Here is a 22,513-nt window from a genome sequence, read left to right as displayed (position 1 = left end):
CAGAGGTGTTTGGCTCTTACTGGTCTCCAGTCACTGTGTCGTGATGTAATATGGCAGCTGCTGCTGTCGACCACTGGTAGCTCCTGGGTAATAATGGCATCCCTCTTAAAGGACAAAAATTCAGTCGATGATCTGTTATTAATTATTTTGTGTGTTGCTCTAGTTAGTAATCAAAGTAACTTGCATCTGAGGGGGTAACTTGCTTATCCAATCATCCATCACTCAATCACCCACAATGCATTGTCAGGCATAAGATTAATGTTCACTAATTCTGTTAGTTCATGCCAGAACTAGGAAACTGTCTTCCCACTCAATTTTTCTGTATAAATCACTTGACAAATTTGATGTCCTGGTTATTTGTATAACCTCTAGACTAATGCCACCTGTGCTGTTTCTAACTTGCAAGTGGTTGGGGGTGACAGAATGCGATCACTGATTGTAGACACATAGTCTGCAATATTATGCAGCAAAGCAGTATCTTACACCTCATCTTTGATGATGCTGTTGGTAGATACTTAAGTTTCTGCAACAAAGTTTGTGTCTGTTCAGATTGAAATCATAGTATTGTAGGTAATGCACATCCTGACACATGAACATCACTGAAATTGTGGCACCAAGTAATGTAATCTGGGGTGTCATCGTATTGAAACTCATTGATTGAGCACATTGCAGTAGATAAACTATAATTCTTCACATGTGACCTGGACAGTTGTGTGTCGTAAGGGGGAAGGAATGGGTTTGCAAAGACTGGCATGGAAGCATGATGGTAAGGGAATGAGAGGCAATCAGGATGGTGCACTTTCACACAAAAACCTTATTCAGGAGTAGGAACACATATTTGTTGTGATCTATTTTGATCTCCTTCCATAATGAAGTCAATAAGGTCTGAGGTAGATCATTGCAGGTCATCATACTCACAATTTTATATACAAGGAGGGAGAGACACACACTTTTTCTGAGTGTGTTCATGTGCAGTGATGATGGAACATTAACCTGATAAACAACAATAGCCTAAAAACATAGGTTATATACAAACCTCAGTCATTACTTACCATGCCTGATCTACAAGGTAGCAAACGCAGTGCTGAATCTTCTCATCCATGTGACTGTTGCATGACTGCCAACTTGATCTGTGAGGAATTAACCTCAGGCAGATGTTACTACTTGAATTCAAAACAGTACATCTCCCAAGTAGCTGCACTCTCTTTCACATCTTTCCAAAACTTATTGTCATTTGGTGTGCAGCAACTCAGTTGACAGAGCAAAAGGCCACAGACCAAACAAAAGGATTTTGTCTTGGTACAAATTCAGTGGGAATATATTATATACATGAAATTCAGTTCTTCTGGATACAAAACTAATTTCCAGTATTGAGCAGCATGTGCAATAATGTTTATGCAGCACAAAAATCCGTAATAACTCATCCAGTGATGCATTAAAAGTAATTTCTAGGCACATCTTCAAATTTGTTTGTGGTGCTCTTGACAGAAGCTGTTTTACATAGAATAGTTTGCAGACAACAGAAATTCTCCTCATTTCATTTAAAACAGATAGTTATCACCTTTACACTCTTGTGAGGCATAATGACTTCTTGCCACTATCCTAAGTTCCAAATTTATTTCCTAACCATAATTTTTATCAACCTTTTGGTAGCTCAAAAGTGTTCAGAGTAACAAAACATGTGATGACCAATGTAAGGCATGAATAATGAAGAGTTTTCTACCATGGTTCATTGAAAGGTAAACACTGTTTTATGGCATTTATGTAGAATTTCTGATGCATCATGAGATCAATGTTCAGTTGTCCTAGACAGTTGTTGTTGTAGTCTTCAGTGTGAAGATTGGTTTGCTGCAGCTGTCCATGCTACTCTATCCTATGTGAGCCTCTTGGTCTATGAATAATTACTACAACCTACCTCTTTTGAATCTGCTCACTGTATTCATCTATTGATCTGCTCTAGAATTTTTATCCCCACCCCCCACACACACATACTACCCTCCAATAATGAATTGGTTATACCACGATGTCTCATAATGTGTCCTCTGAACTGATCCTTTCTTTTGGTCAAAATGTGCCACAGATTTCTTGTCTCACCAATTCTGTTCAGTACCTCTTCATTAGTTACATGATCTACCCATCCAATCTCCAACATTCTTCTATAGCATCACATCTGTTCACATTTTGCCTGAACTGTTTATTGTCCCTGTTTCACTTCTATACATGGCTTCAATCCAGCAACTACCTTCAGAAAAGACATTGTAACACTCAAATCTAGAACTCTCTTCTTCAGAAACGCTTTTCTTGCCATTGCCAGTCTATGTTTTATGTCCTTTCTACTTTGGCTATTATCAGTTATTTTGCTGCCCAAATAGCAAAACTCATCTACAATGTTAAGTGCCTCATTTCCTAATCTATTTCCATTAGCATCACCTGATTTAATCTGAGTGCATTCCATTATCCTTGTTTTGCTTTTGTTGATGTTATCTTATACCCTCCTTTCAAGACACTGTCCATTCCATTCTTTCATTTGCTGTCCCTAACAGTATTACAATGTAATCAGTAGACCGCAAAGTTTTTATTCCCTAGACTACCTCTCTCCATACAAACGGGGTGGCTGTTAACGCATTGGTCTGTTGCTAAAGCGGTGATCATGCTTTCATTCACAAGGTAAAACTGTTGTGTGTCAATCCAGTAGTGAATCAAATCAGATGTACTTTTAACCTGTTCTTGGACACTGAGTGATCAGACTTAAAGATGCATAGGAAGGTTCATAAAACATTGTATATACAGACAGTAAATAGCATCATCATCATCATTTAAGACTGATTATTACTTTCAGCGTTCAGTCTGGAGCATAGTCCCCCTTATAAAATTCCTCCATGATCCCCTATTCAGTGCTAACATTGGTGCCTCTTCTGATGTTAAGCCTATTGCTTCGAAATGATTCTTCACTGAATCCAGGTACCTTCTCCTTGGTCTACCCTGACTCCTCCTACCCTCTACTGCTGAACCCATGAGTCTCTTGAGTAACCTTGCTTCTCCCATGCGTGTAACATGACCCCACCTTCTAAGCCTGTTCTCCCTGACTGCTACATCTATAGAGTTCATTCCCAGTTTTTCTTTGATTTCCTCATTGTGGACACCCTCCTGCCATTGTTTCGATCTACTAGTACCTGCAATCATCCTAGCTATTTTCATATCCATAACCTCAACCTTGTTGATAAGGTAACCTGAATCCACCCAGCTTTCACTCCCATACAACAAAGTTGGTTGAAAGATTGAACAGTGCACAGGTAACTTAGTCTTGGTACTGACTTCCTCCTTGCAGGAGAGAATAGATTGTAGCTGAGCACTCACTGCATTAGCTTTGCTACACCTTGCTTCCAGTTCTTTCACTATGTTGTCATTGTGTGAGAAAATGCATCCTAAGAACTTGAAACCGTCCACCTGTTCTAACTTTGTTGCTCCTATTCGGCACTCAATCCATTTATATCTCTTTCCGACTGACATTACTTTCGTTTTGGAGATGCTAATCTTCATACCATAATCCTTACATTTCTGATCTAGCTCTGAAATATTACTTTACAAACTTTCAGTCAAATCTGCCATCACAACTAAGTCATCTGCATATGCGAGACTGCTTTTTTTGTGTTCACGTATCTTAATCTCACACAGCCAGTCTATTGTTTTCAACATATGATCCATAAATAATATGAACAACAGTGGAGACAGGTTGCAGCCTTGTCTTACCCCTGAAACTACTCTGAACCATGAACTCACTTTACCGTCAACTCTAACTGCTGCCTGACTGTCTATGTAATGACCTTTAATTGCTTGCAAAAGTTTGCCTCCTATTCCATAATCTCGTAGAACAGACAGTAACTTCCTCCTAGGAACCTAGTCATATGCCTTTTCTAGATCTATAAAGCATAGATACAATTCCCTATTCCACTCATAACACTTCTCCAGTTTTTGCCGTAAGCTAAAGATCTGATCCTGACAACCTCTAAGAGGCCTAAACCCACACTGATTTTCATCCAATTTGTCCTCAACTAATACTCGCACTTTCCTTTCAACAGTACCTCAGAAGATTTTACCCACAACGCTGATTAAAGAGATACCTCTGTAGTTGTTACAATCTTTTCTGTTTCCATGTTTAAATATTGGTGCTTTCGTCCAGTCTGATGGAACCTGTCCCGGCTTCAACGCCATTTCAGTTATCCTGTGTAGCCATTTAAGACCTGACATTCCACTGTATTTGATGAGTTCTGACTTAATTTCATCCACCACAGCTGCTTTATTACACTGCAGTCTACTGACCATTTTCTCCACTTCCTCAAATGTGATCCTATTTGCATAGGAAGATGAATAGGAAGGTTCATAAAACATTGTATATACAGGCGGTAAACAGCAGTAGAAAAAAAATCTTCTCCCTCTGGCATATTCTTCTGAATGTCTCACACTGACCGTCATATCTGCTATAAACCTAATAACTTCCTGTTAATCGAAATTTCCCAGTCAACGTAGACTTCTTTGCACATTGGACTGTTGATATTTCTGACCATGGATTCCAGTTGCTAAAGAGGACTAACAAAATTGCATGAATACCAAGAGGTTTTGTTCAGATAATCACTGTTAGCTTCATAAATGTAGTAGTTGGTTAGGCATATATACTGTTTGCTCACAATATCCTGAACCAGGGTTCTCTGCTTCCAAATCAGTAAAAGTTTGAAGAAGTCACTCAACTTGGGCCAAAAGTACAGAGTTTATGGCATGTGGAAATTTGAGTCTGGCCGTGGAGAGTGCTCGGGTAGCCTAATGGTAAGGTGACCACTTGTGATAAGCAGGAAATATGGTTTTGAGTCCTGAGCCAGCACAAATTTTCGTTGTTGTCATTCCATTATACAGCTAATGGTTGCCCAAGCAACTGCAAATACATTTCTGCCATACTTCTGAACAACATAGGCATAGCAATATCGTACAAGCAATTTGTGTCCATCCCCTCTCAACATCAGCAGTCTCAAAATAAAGTACCAGAGTGTAAAGTAAGAAATGATTGTCATGACAAGTAGTGCTGTTTCATAAAGTAACATATTTCCTGATGAGTGACAAAGCAGTTCCTTTGATAGTTCTTACTTTTGTAGGTGCACCATACAAACCAGTGAGCACATGTGTAAGAAAGTGTGAGGAAAGTGTAGCTGGTTCAACCTGTACTATAACTCTCTCCACAGCTGTCTGCGTGCTGTTAGTGAGAGTTGCTTGCTTGCTCCACTCCCATCATTCTGCAGAGAAGAGTATCAGGGTTTTGTGAACAAATAGTATACCATTCTTTAGAACTAAATCAACTTGATTACAGAACTAAGTTTGTTGTTATTGTCATTACATTCTTCCTATGAGTAACATATTTGTGATATTTCAGAAATGAAGTCAAGGCTCTGAGAGGATCTTCTTACTTAAGAGGTGTTTACATGGCTTTCATGGTGTTTACAGAAAGAACATCATTGTACATTACTGTGATTGCATACGTTCTGCTGGGGAACACCATTACAGCAGATAGGGTATGTGTCTTCTACATGTCTGAAAATAGGCAGTTCATTATAGCAATTGTAGTAAGAAAAAATGGAAAATAATTTAAATGGAAATTGTTGCAGGTATTTTCATTGGCACAATTTTTCAATTTACTGCAGTTGTGCATGGCCATATGTTATCCACAGGCAGTTCAGAGTTTAGCTGAAACCAGAGTATCCATTTCAAGAATTGAGGTATTGTTGCTTTTACTTTTGCATTTAATACTTGCACATAAAATTACATTACCAGTGAAATACAACAATAAAACAATAATTTTTAATACATAATGTGTATGTTTCAGTTAATGAATTTAAATCTGGATGAAGAGTCACTTGAAAATCAATGTAGTCATGTGTTCATAGAGGAATCTATTATTTTTGTAATTATGTTGACAAATTTTATCCTTTCAAGATGGAGCCCAAGTATCACTTAGGCACTGCCCCATAGCCAATGCCAAAATGAGACACAGGCTCCATCTCAAAAACATTAATGTCACAGTAAGAATGAAAACACAAAGTACAGAATGTTCACACAGCTAAATATTCATCAAAATTCCATTACAGCTATACTTGCAAATTTTAGTTACTTTTTATCTTTAGCTTCTGAGAGAGTACTTGGTGATGACAAAATTATTTATCTTTAGTGGTTAGCATAAACTATTGTTAGCCCATCATTGTTTTGGGAGTGAGAAACACAGTGTGTTTTTCTGTGCTAGTGCAGTTTATAGTATTAGTTTTTACTGTTTTTGTTTTGATCCAAAAGAACTTTTTTTTGTATATAACTTTTCAAATGAGTGACAGAGTGATTCATAATATTGTAATATCATCTGGTTAATTTTATTTTTCTGTTCCTTAGCTTTTCTTGTTACAAGAAGAACACATACCAAAAATGCCAGTACCAAGTAATCTCAATGGAAGTGAGAAGGAGAAGGAGAAAGAAAAAGAAAGTAAAATAGGTGTTGTTATGAATAAAGTATGTGCTAAATGGAGCCCTGCTTCTATAACAGAGACTTTAACAGATGTCACTCTGCATATAAAGCCAGGAACGTTATGTGCAATTGTGGGCCCAGTTGGATCAGGAAAGGTATAAAGTCAACTTTCAACATATCTGTTTGTTAGAAATTAAATGGCAGCTCTCAGATGTTTTTGTTTCTTTTTCAACTCCATTCAAAATTTCTGTGATTGGCAACTTTAGTTTGGAAGCAGCATTTCAAGACAGAGTACAGTATGTTACCATTGTCATGCTCCCATTGTTATTTGTATCTTCATAAAACAAGCAACACAGCAAGCCCATATACTCAAACAAGTAGTGTCTCAATGATAATTTGTCCCTTAATGGATAAAAGTGTACAGTTTTCTGTGTTTTTAACTTATATGATCTCAGCCATGGCTCACACAAAATTCATGTGACATTTTTTCCCTTGTTGAATTTAAGTTTATGTGTCATTTACTGAATTTACTGTGTCTAATAACTTGTGTGCATATTTCATTCACTGAGATGTGTGTGTTCCCTCTAGGATGCGTGAGATCATGGCCCCAGGTGCATTAGAAACTGCCAGGCTTTAATGCTTCCTTTTACCACATCAGAATTACTGATAAAATTTTAATATCATCCTGTTAAGAATATACACGGAATGATATTTACGAAGGCTATAGAAGAGGCATTGTATATGCTTTTTAACTGTCTCTTAATTGAAAATATATTCATATATTTGTTACTCATTCATCTCATAATTTTCAGAGCTCACTGATTCATGCAATTCTCCAAGAGTTGCCTCTGAGCTCAGGTTCACTGGCACTTGACAGAACCGTCTCATACGCTTCTCAAGAACCATGGCTTTTTGTTGGTTCTGTACGGCAAAATATTTTGTTCGGACAGCCTTATGAACACAAAAAATATCAACAAGTTGTCAATGCCTGTGCATTGAAAAGAGACTTTGAACTCTTTCCATTTGGAGACAAGACAATTGTAGGTGAACGAGGAGTTTCTCTCAGTGGTGGACAAAGAGCAAGAATAAACTTAGCAAGGTAACAGTAATTTAATATGCAAAACATCTTATTATTAATATAAATATTTCTTTTTACAAGTTTTATAAATAAATGTATATTGGGTTTTCTTACTATTACCGTTAAGTTAAATTATATTTAAGGAACTGGAACTTTCATCTTACTTTAAAATGTAGTACCAATTTCCTTTTTATCAAATACATATACAAATGTACATATAAGCACCATGGATTTGGAAAATGTTAGTCAAGGAATATTTAACTCAACTTTTTGCATGAGACATCATGAAGTCATGGAGTAGGGCAGTCATGAAGACACAGTATTTCCTGACTTCTGAAAAGCATTTAACTTGGTATCACACCATCACTTACAAGTGGGAGTAGAATCATATCAGTATCAAACGTAATTTGTGACTGGACTGAGAATTTATTTCCAAGAGGAAAAGGGGTCGAGGGGTGGGGTCTTTCAAGATGTAGAGGAGGCTCTGCCAGTGATTGTAATGGGTGCAGTCAATTGCAAATTATGGCTCATGTTGGTACAAATGTTGGCTGTCGCCTACGTATAGAGGCCATCCTCGGTTTCTGTGGACGCTCGGCTTCCACATAGGGTGGAAGCTGACTGGTGTTTTGCAGCATTTGTGTCTGAATCAATCACAGTCCTGTGGCTTGGAAATTCATACAGTTTTGTATTGAACTTGGATGTGAAGTTTGAACCTTACCCCAGATTTAAACATAACCAAAGCCTTGTTGACAAACAAAAAGTGAGTGAAGACAAACTAAGCATAAGGAGAGCCACACATGGAGTGTTCTACAAACCTGGAAGTAAAACTCTATCTACTAGTTTGGGGGGAAAAAACCCTAAGAAGGTTTGGTCTTACAATAACTCAGTAAATAGAGCAAAGGCACAGATCTAGTAACTCAGTGAGCATAGTGGCACAAAAATGGAGAAGACAAGGCCAAAATATCAAATTCATTATTCCAAAATTGTTTAACTGAGAAAATTGTATTACTGCTCCTCATTTTAATCATCACACTAACACCAGAATAAATGAAGTTAGGTTACTGTGGAAAGAACACCAATGACAACTAATGTGGAGAGAACACCAGTGACATTTGCTCAGTAGATGTAAAGCAAAGGGAACTCCTGAGGTAACTAGTCTGTCATAAGCTGCTGGCAGAACAAAGCTTTGCAAATGGACCAGAAAAATGTGCATGTCATTACCAATTTTGAGGATTCACACAACTATAGGCTTGTATTGTTGACATCATCTTTCATAGAATCTTGTAGATTTTGTGCTCACACATTACAATCATTCTTGATACCGATAATCTCCTACATAGGAATCAGAAAGGATCCACAGACAAAAATATTATGAAACTTCACTCGTTCTGCCCTTCCGACAGCCTAATGAACAAATTTGAGCTTTTGTACTGTCAGTTCATCTCTTTGATTTAATTGAAGAGTTCCTACCAAACAAAACACAGAATGCCACTCTTAACTGACATAAAGCTTCCCATGTCAAAGCATTTCAAGTATATTCCAAGGAAGTCTTATAGGACCATTACTATTCACAATATGCATGTATGGTCTACTGGTTAATGTGAGAAGTTCCACAGGGTTGTTCAGTGGTGATTTCTCTGTATAAAGAGAAGTGGCAGTGTAAGAAAATTGTATAAAAATGCAGGAAGGCACACAGAGGATTGAAACTTGGTGCAGAGAGTAGCAGTTGACTCTAAAAGTAAACAAATGTATTACATTCTGCAAAAATAGATAGAAAAAACCATTGCTATTTGATTAAACTACCAGACAATCACTGGTAAAAGTCGCATCCAATAAATATCTGGACTATGAGCAAAGAGTAATTTAAAGAAAACAACTACATAGAACTAATGATAGGAAAGGCAGATGCTAGATCAGAAAGTGGAGTCCACCTTCAGAGGGTTATTAAATTGTTGTTTCACCAGTACTAGGGTATTCCTCTGTAGTCTGGGAGCCTTACCAGCTAGGGCTGAGGAAGGAAAGAGAAGATTTATAGCAGAACAGCATCTTTCATCATGAAATGTATTCATTCAGTCTAGATATATTGTGGTGTCAGTGAAGTGAAATGGAAAGAAGATAAATATTTATGGCCAGATGGATATGGGGTTATATCAATGGTGCAATTAGAGTAGGATTCATCATAGGAAGGTGGAAGAGAGTGAGTTACTGTGAGCACTTTGTTGGTAGTGTTATAGTCATCACAATCGATAACGAATGAATTTCCAGTCATGATGGTTCAGTTGTAAATTCTGATGTTACAAGCAGTAGATGGAGGATAGAAAAAAGTATATGAGGATACTGAACATGTAATTCAGTGTGTAAAAGGTAATGAAAATCTAATAATCATGGGTGACTGGAATGCTGTAGAGGTGAGGAAATAGAAGACAGAGTTGTGGGAGGAAATGCCATTGGTAGTAGGACTGAGAGAGAAGAAAGGCCAATTTTTGCTAGTAACAGAAGACACACCATTAAAAAATTGCAGGAGGAGGTGGTGTACTCAGAAAAGACCTGGTGACATGATAAGATTCAGTCTGTATTACATCGTGGTCAGAAAGAGCTTCTGAAATCAGAGCTTGGATTGTAAGTGTTACCCAGGAGCAGATATGGGTTTAGAAACAATTTAGAAATGATGTAGAATAGAATGAAGTTTAAGAGAATCATCAGAAGAATCAATGTGGAAAGAAGTTGGATGCCGAAGTACTAAGGAATGAAAAGATGTGTTGATAGTTTCCTATGGCAGTAGATACTGCACTAATGAATACCACAATAGGCAGTTCAGTTGAAGTCAAATGGACATGACTAAAAAGGGCAGAAGTTCTCAAAGGCTGTAGATGCTGCAAACATGAATATCATGATAGACGGTTCAATTGGAGAGAAATGGGCATCTGTAAAAAGGACAAGAGTTGGACAGAGGAGGTACAAAGAAGGTAAGAATGAAGGAACTGTGAGTAACAGAAGAAATACTGTAATAAATTGACAAAAAAAGGATGTACAAAAATGCACAGGCAAAGACAGGGACACAGCAATACAGGTCACTTAGGAATTAAATAGGAAGTGCAAGAAAGTCGAAGCAAAATGGTTACAGAAAAGATTCAAGGAAATCAATAGGAAAATGGTCATCAGAACTGATTCAGCATACAGAAAAGGCAGAACAGCCTTTGGTGAAGTTAAAAGTAGAGGCATGAACATTAACTCTCCATTATTCGAGCAATAATTACTGACATGATCACTGATGTGGTTGGCAGGTGCCATCCACTAGATAAACAATGTATTTGAACAATTTGAATGGTATATATGAATGATTTTGGGAGTGTTTTATTTAAATCTAAACATAATACCCCAATACACTAACAAATATTTTTGGCAACTGTTCATTAATACCGCCAGTACTTTTCTGATAGAAGCCATTTTCTCTCTTTGAACACCTCTATGAAGGATACTTCCAACCTCAAGTGAAACCTGAATTGGTTTTCACTTGTGCATATGTACCATGAATGAAGCCCATTGCTGTTTGAGTTATTCCACAACTTCAAAAAACTCACTCTACAATCACTCAGAGATCCTAGATTACATACCAGTGAAATCCATGATTTCTGTAACAGCTGTTTCTTTAGCATATCTTTTTCTAGAAAAGTTGCCATAACTTCATTGATATAAATATTAGTACATATTGAAATAATGGGTATTCTATTTTCATCCAAAAATGATTTCATGATTTGTATTTCTGTCTTTGTTATACGAGGTTCATTTTTGAGCCCAGGTAAATGTATAATAATACTACTAATATTATAAGATCTTGTTCTAACATTGGTAAAATATTTACTTTTTCTCCATTTAGCTATTCCATTTTTTCTTAAAAGAAATGCTTTCTCTTTAATTACTTTTTCCTGTGATTCATATTCATCATTTTCTGACACCTTTTTTTGAATCATCACCACCTCTCATGTTTGAGTCAGCTACACCACACCATCTTCATCACTCAGCTGATGGAATTATTCCAGCCATACAACAGGATCTCTGCTGAACTCTGCAGTAGCTTTTTTTTTATTTTTTTTTTATACAAAGTTAAAGTATAGAAACTGTTTACTTTTTGTAGGTAATTATTCTATGTAAAAAGCAAATTAACTGTGATTAGTTTCAATGTATCCAAAATTATGCATATGAAAGTCAGATTGAACATAGGTAAGTAGCAGAATAACATACACTCACCTTTAAACTCCCTGACAGATTAAAACTGTGTGCCTGACCGAGACTCAAATTCGGGACCTTTGCCTTTCACGGGCAAGTGCTCTACCATCTGAGCTACCCAAGCATGACTCATGACCGGCCCTCCCAGCTTCAATTCTGCCAGTATGAGGTACTGAGTCGTGCTTGGGTAGCTCAGATGGTAGAGCACTTGCCCGTGAAAGGCATAGGTCCCAAGTTTGAGTCTTGGTCCAGCATACAGTTTTCATCTGCCAGGAAGTTTTATATCAGTGCACACTCTGCTGTGGAGTGAAAATCTCATTCTGGATACATTCACCTTGTTTCAGATTGTAGCAATAGTGCTTGTTCGGATGGCTAGTGTCCTCCAAGCCCTAAAAATGTCTCATAAACAATGCACCACTGTGTAACTGGAAAACAGTTATGGCTGAAATTAATGGATGGGGAAGTAATGGAAAGGTTTTGAAAATGGCATGAACTCAATCCAGCCCAGTCAGACAAAAAGGAGTGGGAAAATCATGTGGATAATAAGTGTCATCCGTGCAAGCGATGGAGGGTAGTCGTGCAAGAGGAATTCTACTGTTAAACTCAGAAGAGAGGACAGATAGATGGAACAAGTAGTTTGAAGGCCTCTGCAAGGTGGATGAACTGTCTGATGATGTGGTAGAAGAGCAAATGTGGATCAGTATGGAAGACAAAAGGTACACATTATTAGTTAGAATTTAACAGAGCTTTGGAGGTTTGCGCCAAATAAAGCAGATGGCATAGATAACATTCGTTCAGTATTTCTAAAAGAATTGGGGTAAGTGGCAACCAAATGACTGTTAAAGCTGGAGTGCAGAATCTATTAGATTCATGACAATACCATCAGACATTCAGAAAAACGTCATCGACATGATCCCTAAGATAGCAAGGGTGGATAAGTGTGAGGACTATCGCACAATCAGTTTAACATCTCAAGTATCCAAGTTGCTGATAATAACGCACAAAAGAGTGAAAAAGAAAACTGAGAATCTTTTTGTTGATTATGTTTGGCTTTAGGAAAGGAAAATGTACTAGACAGTCAGTTCTGGCATTGAGCCTGATAATGGAAGCAAGCATTAAGGAAAATCAAGACACATTCACAGGATTTGTTGACGTAGAAAAAGTGATTGACAATGTAAAATGGTGTAAGGTATTCAAAATTCAGAGGAAAATAGGTGCAAGCAGTAGAGAAAGATTGGTAATGTACAATATGTACGAGAACGAAGAGAGTGTAACAAGATTTGAAGACCATAAATGAAGTGCTCAGATTAGAAAGGCTATAAGACAGGGATTGGTCTTTAGCCTCTGCTGTTTAGTACATACATTGATGAAGTGATGACAAAAATAAAAGAAAGGTTCAGGAGTACAGTAAAAATTCGGGGTGAAAGGATATTGACAATATGATTCACTGATATTGCTGTCCTCAGTAAAAGTGAGGAACAATCGCAGGACCATTTGAAAGGAATGAAGAATTTAATGAGCACACACCATGGATTGAGAATAAACTGAAGAAATATGAAAGTAAATAGAAGTAGCAGAAATGAGTTTAGCGAGAAATTTAATATAAAGATTTGAGACTACAAAGAATGTGAAGTAAAGGAATTTCGCTATCTTGGAAGCAAAATAACACATGACGAATGAAGCAAGGAGGACATAAAAAGCAGATTATCACAGGCAAGAGAGTGCCATCCCTTACCAAAAGATATCTCTTATTATCAAACATCAGCTTTAGTTTAAGGAAAAACTTTTTGACTATGTATGTTTGGCACATAACATTGCATGGACATGATTCATGGTCACTGGAAAAATGGAAAAGGAGAGAATCAAAGCATTTGAGGTGGGGTGCTGTAGAAGGATGTTCAAAATTTGATAAGATAAAAAATGAGGAGGTCCTCTGCAGAATCAATGAGGAGAGGAACATGCGGAAAGCACTGACTAGAAGAAGAGACAGGATAATAGGACCTCTGTTAAGATATCAGGGAATAACTTCCATGGTACTAGATGGAGATGAAGAGGGTAAACTAGGTGAAGACAGAAATTTTAATATATCCAGCAAATAAAGGTGGATGCAAGTGCTACACTGACATGAAGATGTTGGTGCAAGAGAGGAATGTGTGGCAAGCAGCTTGATGAGTTGAAAAAAAGGGACATTAATATGCAAGTACATATGGAAGCCCTGATCAGGCATTCTCCCCACACACCATTAGCAACTGGAACAGGGAAGAGGGGAAGTGACAGTGGAGCACAAAGTACCCTCCACCATACACCATAAGGTAGCTTATGGAGAATAAGAGTAGGTGTTCTTTATTGTTTTGTGCCAGTTCTTCTCACACATCTTTCAGCAGACTGTACCAGCAGGTTTTTGAGACACAGTTAAGCTGTAGCGATTTTTCTAGTGGTGAAATGCAAAAATACTGAGGATCAGATACAAAGGAACATGAGAGCCTTCAAGCTGGCAAAATAATACTCATGAAAGAATTGGTGCAACACACGAAACTTCATTTTACTTTTATGTAATACTTCAACAGCCTCATTTCTTCTTCATGAAATGTTTATCAATGGGTTAATGTAATGCAAGTGAAATCAGAAATTTGATCAAAAATGATACATTTTTATTGAAATAAGATATGCGAAGAAATTCCATAAACTGTTTTCTTTGTTTCTGTCATGCAATCTTATTAACTAGCTCATCACAACCAATAATTTCAGATACACTTAACATTTATAACAAAGTGTAAAGTTAGAGTTTATCACGCCAATCTTGAGCTAGGGCTCCAAGTGTGTGCCTGGTGCAACCACCATTAAATTTGTATCTATTTTTATGTCACTTTGTAATCAGCAGAGTACTGCTATGAAACTTCCTTTGTTTTTAGTTAATCCTGGTGGATGATGTTGTTTTTGCTATACCTCAATTGAAATAACTTTGTGATTGATGTTTCAAAAATTCAAGTGGTAAAATCCAGCTGCCAGTGAATCATAGTTATTTCTCGAGCTCCACATGCTCACTGTGTCACCTGTTTTGCAGGAACTTACAGAGCATTATCAAATGTGGCTGGCTTCAAGCTGGGAACAATATCCCTGCCAATGCAGTCTGTCAATTACTAAGATATTTTAATGAACTTATAATGTTTCTGTGTTGTATGTAGGTGTATAGATTCATATTAACCATTGCTACACTCCACCTCTTGCATTTAACTTCTATTATTCAAAATTTCGATGTTAGTGTTGTTTCTGTTACTTATAATACATTTGTTCCAGTTACAATGCTAAATATGTGCTTTTTCATGTTTGTGTGCAGTCAGTAGCTATTCTATAAAGTCAACTACACCTACATTATTTGATTTGTGAAGAAAGTGGTTCTGGAACTGTGACCTAAGTGTGTTGTTAAAAAGTAAGTTCTATGTCAGAGATAGTGATAAAGGAAAAATTCTCACAAATAAAGCACAGGATGCCTGAATCACTGTTTATTTTACCAGAAATAAAAAAAAATGTTATAAATTCTTTTGAAATAGTTTTAAGTATTGTGTTAGAACACACTGCTGTAAACCAATATTTTAATACTTACAGAGCTGTGTACAGAGATGCTGACATATATTTACTGGATGATCCACTGTCAGCAGTTGACACACATGTTGGGAAGCAACTGTTTCAGGATTGTGTCAATGGTTACTTAGCTACAAAGACACGTATTCTGGCCACTCACCAGCTGCAGTATCTAAAGGATGCTGAGCAGATAGTCATACTCAGAAATGTAAGATGTTTCACCTCTAATGATTGTTAATCAATGCAACTGTTTATTGATCTTTACCTTACACCATACAGTCTGTTCATACAGGATATTGATAGAAAATTAATGTTAGAATATTTATTTTTTTGTATGCACACACACACACACACACACACACACACACACACACACACACTGCAGATGGAACTTATATAATTACAAATAGACTAATCCTGTATAATCGTTGTAAAACCAAATATCATAGAACAGTGTTGTGTAGTCCACTGTCAGTGATTTGTTGGTCTTAGATGTGTATTCCCATGTCAACAGTGAATCTGTACTTTTCCTTAAAAAGTCTGTCATCCTGAGCTGCTAACGAAGCCACCATACAGGTTGCAACTGGATGAGAAAGTTATTGTAAATGGATTGTTGTGTATTCGTGTTCATATTCAATGAAAAGGTGATATGCATCCACTTCTTCTCCACAAGAGTAGGAAGCCTTTGAAAATGGTTACATAAACATGCATGGTTGAATTGAGTCTGGCTGTTTGAGAGGCAAGATGCCTAGGCATTAAATTTGTTTGAAATTCCGTAGACTAGGGGACCGAAGGGTAAATTGTTACACATTCCTTTCTTTTGTGTCTTGTTGTTTCCTCCTATTCCCCCTGCAAGTCTTGTATCATGCCTCTGTGTAGGACATATCAGTAATCTGTAGTTAGGATTGCAGTCCAGATGGTGTATTCCAACACTTGGCCAACCTGTATACCATGTGGTTTTCAGTCAAACAGGTGCTGAAATTTTGAAGTACTGTTAGAGCAGTTAATAGTCACTGATTAGTGAATATAGAGGTGCTGTCATCTGTGAGGAGAACTGAAGTGTTTCTAGTATCACAATAAGTTTCGTGGTCATGATACTTACTTCTGTTGGTAGTCAGTACAAATATATGTTGCCTCGGCTACTATCTTAAAAACTGCACCAGAGTTCCGTTGTTACCATGAGTCCCATTGTTCAAGTCAAGGTCCGTTCAAATGGCTTTGAGCACTATGTGACTTAACTTCTGAGGTCTTCAGTCACCTAGAACTTAGAACTAATTAAACCTAACTAACCTAAGGACATCACACACATCAGGATTCGAACCTGTTTAAAACTGCCCATGTCTACTGCTAGTTATCTGAGAGTGAAAGTTGCACACACCATGGACACAGAGATAGATCTCAGCACATTGTTACTTTAGCCTGCTTTTGGCCTCTGGAATTATGGATTTAAGGAGCTCTTCATGCACCACTTGCTCAAAGATACACTGTGAGTGATTTGATTTGTACGGGCCCATGGCCACCAATGTTGTCTACATTTAAAAACAAAATGTGGACGACAAGGCTCATTATCACCTACCTCAGACTGTAACAGTAGTTAGATGAGTCTAAATGCAATGGAAAGCTTGTGGGTTCCTTGTGGTAGAATAACAACACATTAGCAATAATAGCATCTATAATCTCATATTATCTCACACACAAATATATACTTATGACCCAGTTAATTAAATTTCCACAAATCGTAATAAACAAACTTTGTCAAAGATCGCACATATTAAGTTAAGATAAGCTCTTAAATTGATGCAGTCACTTTGTTCTCCACTGTTTATGTCTTTACATGGTTAGGGTCAATAAAATAGAAAGAAACTTCCACATGGGAAAAATATATTAAAAACAAAGATTCCAAGACTTACCAAGCGGGAAAGCACCGGCAGACAAGCACAATGAACAAAGGACACAAACACACACACAGAATTACTAGGTTTCACAACCGATGGATGCTTCTTCAGGAAGGAGAGGGAAAGACGAAAGGATGTGGGTTTTAAGGGAGAGGGTAAGGAGTCATTCCAATCCCGGGAGCGGAAAGACTTCCCTTAGGGGGGAAAAAAGGACAGGTGTACACTCGCGCACACACACACACACGCACACATATCCATCCATGTGCGGATGGAGACACAGTATGGATCAGTGTAAGGAGGGTTACAACGGTTGCTTGATGCTGTCTGCCCAGAGCATTACATGACTAATGTGGTCTCTTAATCAGTCAGTGTTGTGTTGATGTTTCTAGAGAACTGGTGTTGACAAATTCACCAGGAAGACTTACACCAGTCCCACAGCTGAAGAGTCCACGTCTGGCTTCTTTGTGGTTTGTAGGCCAAGGAGAATGTGAGATGCTGATAATAGTTTCCACAATGAAACTTTGTCTTGAAACATAGCAGAAAATCCAAAGAGATTCAAATGCGAAATATACTAGTGGCAAGACACAATCAATGCCTTCTCTGTGTAGTAGCAGTGGAAATACTTTTGATGACAGTGCTGCTAAAGCAGAGCTATTAGTCACAGCCTTCCAAATTTCCTTCACCAAAGAAGATGAAGTAAATATTTCAGAATGCAAATGAAAAACAGCTGCCAACTTAAGTGACACAGAAGTAGATATCATTGGAGTAGTGAAGCAACTTAAATCATTTAATAAAAGCAAGTCATCTGGTCCAGATTGTATACCAATTAGGTTCCTTTCAGAGTATGCTCATACAATAGCTCCATACTTAACACTCATATACAACTGTTCATGTGATGAAAGATCTGTACCCAAAGACTGGAAATTTGCACAGGTGTCACCAATATTCAAGAAGGGCAGTAGGAGTAATCTGCTAAATTACAGACCACACCTGTATCATTACTGTCAATATGCTGCAGGATTTTGGAACATTTATTGTATTTGAACATTATGAATTACCTCGAAGAGAACAGTCTATTGACACACGGCCATCATAGATTTAGAGTAGATTAGATTAGATTAATACTTGTTCCATAGATCATGAATACGACACTTCGTAATGATGTGGAACATGTCAGGTTAATAAAAGATGCCTGTACAAGATATTACATCAGTCTTGTGAAACACAATTATCTCTTTACTCACACAAAGTGTTGAGTGCTATTGACAAGTGATACAAAATTTATTCCCTGTTTTTAGGTTTCCAGAAGGCATTTGACACCATGCCTCACAAGCAGCTTGTAATCAAATTATGTGCTTATGGAATATTGTCTCAGTTATGCGAATGGACTCTTGATTTCCTATCAAGAAATCCACAATTCATACTAATTGATGGAAAGTCTCTGAGTAAAACAGAAGTGATTTCTGGCATTCCCCAAGGTAGTGCTATAGGCCCTCTGTTGTTCCTTATCTGTATAAATAATGTAGGAGACAGTCTGAGTAACTGTCTTAGTTTGTTTGCAGATTATGCTGTCCTTTATTGTCTAGTAAAGTCATTACAAGATCAAAATGATTGCAAAATGATTTAGTTAAGATATCTGTGTGGTGCAAAAATTGGCAATTGACCCCAAATAATGAAAAGTGTGAGGCCATCCACATGTGCTAAAAGGAATCGATTAAACTCCATTTACATGAAAAATCAATCAAATCTAAAAGCCATAAATTCAACTAAATACCTAGGAATTACAATTAAACAAAACTTCAATTAGAATAAGCAAGTAGAAAATGTTATGGAAAAGGTGAACCAAAGATTGCAATTTACTGGCAGAAATCTTAGAAGATGCAATAGATGTACTGAAGAGGCTGCCTGCACTATGCTTGTCCATTCTCTTTTGGAGTACTGCTGTATGGTGTGGGATCCTTACCAGAATGGATTAACAGAGTGCATTGAGAAAGTTCAAATAAGGGCATCATGTTTTGTATTATTGAGAAATAGAGGAGGGAATGCTGTGGAAAGGATTTGGGGTGGACATCATTAGAATAAAGGTGTTTCCCACTGCAGTGGGATCTTCTCATGAAATTTTGATCACCAACTTTCTCCTCTGAATGAGGAAATATTTTGTTGTTGCTGAACTACATAGGGAGAAACAATCCTCATAATAAAATAAGGGAAGTCAGAACTTATGCGGAAAGGTATAAGTGTTCGTTTTTTCTGTGCACTGTATGAGAGTGAAGCAACAAAGAATTATTGTGAAGGTAGTTGATGAACCTTCTGCTGGGCACTTAAGTGTGATTAGCAGAGTAGCATGTAGATGTAGAGAATTACAAGAAGGGCAGACATCCAGGAAGTTCCATGGCACATGAGTGTCACTTTCAGTGAACGATACCATTGCTCAGTCACTCAATTGCTGATAGGATGATAGCTAGTGGTCTTGAAGTGTACTGCCTCTGGCCAGTGCATAAAATCATCCATTATTGTGAGCAGATATCGTTGACCGTTTGTGGTCCTACAACATAGAGGTGTTTGTGCGCAAAAGAAGGTGGCATCTGGAAAACTGTTAATTTCTGGCCAGCTTCAGTGGTGTTTATGTGACTTATGACTAAATAAAAATGGAATGAAATTCCCTTGATAAATGTTTGTATCTCTTTAACCAACATTACTGACCATTATTCAATTATTTGCTGTGACATTCTTGTCTAAATTCTGATGTAATCTATTCTCTAGCACAGAATTGATGTATCTCGTGAATATCAGTTTAAATCTGCCCTAGATAAGATCATTCCAAATTATATATTGACAAGAGTAATGCCAAGACAGGTGATGCCGAGGGAATTAGATTAGGAAATGAGACCCTTAAAGTAGTAAAGGAGTTTTGCTATTTGGGGAGCAAAGTAAAGGATGATGGTTGAAGTAGAGAAGATATAAAATGTAGACTGTCAATGGCAAGGAAAGCGTTTCTGAAGAAGAGAAATTTGTTAACATCGAGTATAGATTTAAGTGTCAGGAAGTCGTTTCTGAAAGTATTTGCATGGAGTGTAGCAATGTATGGAAGTGAAACATGGACAATAATGAGTTTGGACAGGAAGAGAATATGAGCTTTCGAAATGTGGTGCTACAGAAGAATGCTGAAGATTAGATGGGTAGATCACATAACTAATGAGGAGATATTGAATAGAATTAGGGAGAAGAGGAGCTTGTGGCACAACTTGACTAGAAGAAGGGACCAGTTGGTAGGACATGTTCTGAGGCATCAAGGGATCACCAATTTAGCACTGGGGGGGGGGGGGGGGGGGGCAGCGTGGAGGGTAAACATCGTAGAGGGAGACCAAGAGATGAATACTCTAAGCAGATTCAGAAGGATGCAGGTTTCAGTAGGTACTGGGAGATGAAGAAACTTGCACAGGATACAGTAGCATGGAGAGCTGCATCAAACTAGTCTCAGGACTGAAGACCACAACAACAACAATGCCACAAACTGTTTTGACTAGTCATAACATGTAAGCTTTCACGGTTGGCATCTTCATTAATTAAAACTTCCGGGCTGAATTGCTGTGGTCCATATATAAAACTGCTTCTCCTTCCTGACGTTTCATTCCCTACTACGTGCAACATATTCTGAGGTGAGTCAGTGAAATGTCAGGAAGGAGAAGCAGTTTTATATATGGACCATAGCAATTCAGCTAGGAAGTTTTAATTAATGAGTTTTGACTAGATTCTGGTAGCTTCTATTCTCTATCATTTGTTACCTCTTTGCAATGACCCCACAATGTCCAGGCTTGTCGTTTCATTCATTATCTACAGTTATACAATTAATTCTGTATCTCATCAATATGTACATTTACTTTCCAACTGTTCTCCTATCATATTCACTGCTAACCAACTCTTTTCACTCCAGTCTTTAATCTTGCAACGTATAAGTTGCAGTCTGTAAGTTTAACATCGTTTATTTCTTAGTGTCTTCCAAAGACTGCATACAAAAATTGTAGAGTTTATGAAATAGCTTCCAGAATAATCCTAGTTAGACTACTAATCACTTATTCATTCATACACTATTTTCTGCAAATCCTATCATGAAGAAGTGCCTTCAGGGATGTGGAACAAGACAAATTAAAGATTGACACACACAGAAGTAACTGCTGAAGTCTAGTTCAGTAAAGTATGCTAACAACAACTGATGACTAGTCATAAACCACTCACATGTATAATTATATTAAAAATAAAGATTCCAAGACTTACCAAGCGGGAAAGCGCCGGCAGACAGGCACATGAACAAAACACACAAACACACACACAGAATTACAAGCTTTCGCAACTGGCAGTTGCTTCGTCAGGAAGGAAGGAAGGAGAGGGAAAAATGAAAGGGTGTGGGTTTTAAGGGAGAGGGTAAGGAGTCATTCCAATCCCGGGAGCGGAAAGACTTCCCTTAGGGGAAAAAAAGGACAGGTGTACACTCGCACACACACACACACACACATATCCATCCGCACATACACAGACACAAGCAGACATATTTAAAGGCCTTTAAATATGTCTTTAAATATGTCTGCTTGTGTCTGTGTATGTGCGGATGGATATGTGTGTGTGTGTGTGTGTGCGAGTGTACACCTGTCCTTTTTTTCCCCTAAGGGAAGTCTTTCCGCTCCCGGGATTGGAATGACTCCTTACCCTCTCCCTTAAAACCCACACCCTTTCATTTTTCCCTCTCCTTCCTTCCTTCCTGACGAAGCAACTGCCAGTTGCGAAAGCTTGTAATTCTGTGTGTGTGTTTGTGTGTTTTGTTCATGTGCCTGTCTGCCGGCGCTTTCCCGCTTGGTAAGTCTTGGAATCTTTATTTTTAATATATTTTTCCCATGTGGAAGTTTCTTTCTGTTTTATTTACATCACATGTATAATTATTGTGAAATAAGCAGTCATGTGCGATTAGCTTCCAAATACATCACATCTGAGTTCCAATGAAACCGATGAAAAAAAATTAGTTAGCTTACATGTCAGATGCATTGATGGTAGTGTGATTGATGTATTTGTCATAGTAGTTATGGACAATAAGAATGTAGTTGAAAACATCTTCATATTTTCACAAATCCTTCCTCATCCATGCATGTAATCTCAACATATAAATAATATGAATATAATAGAAAGAAACATTCCATATAGGAAGTCAGCCTTGGGCAAAGAAATCAAATAAAGAGTATTTTG

At 37.6% G+C, this 22,513-nt stretch overlaps 1 protein-coding gene across 1 annotated transcript in view; it reads left to right on the top strand.

Annotated features, from left to right (window-relative positions):
- The window catches only part of LOC126335579 (ATP-binding cassette sub-family C member 4-like), a 149,661-nt gene that overhangs the window by 78,620 nt on the left and 48,528 nt on the right, over positions 1–22,513 (top strand). Inside the window, exons 7-11 of the mRNA XM_049999010.1 lie at positions 5,420–5,558; positions 5,652–5,762; positions 6,424–6,651; positions 7,309–7,595; positions 15,408–15,591. Coding sequence (XP_049854967.1) covers positions 5,420–5,558; positions 5,652–5,762; positions 6,424–6,651; positions 7,309–7,595; positions 15,408–15,591 — 949 coding nt within the window. The remainder of the gene's footprint in view (positions 1–5,419; positions 5,559–5,651; positions 5,763–6,423; positions 6,652–7,308; positions 7,596–15,407; positions 15,592–22,513) is intronic.

This window comes from Schistocerca gregaria, chromosome 2 (genome assembly GCF_023897955.1).
Source record: "Schistocerca gregaria isolate iqSchGreg1 chromosome 2, iqSchGreg1.2, whole genome shotgun sequence".
Classification (NCBI taxonomy): Eukaryota; Metazoa; Arthropoda; class Insecta; order Orthoptera; family Acrididae; genus Schistocerca; species Schistocerca gregaria.
This window is presented reverse-complemented; position numbering and strand designations above follow the sequence as displayed.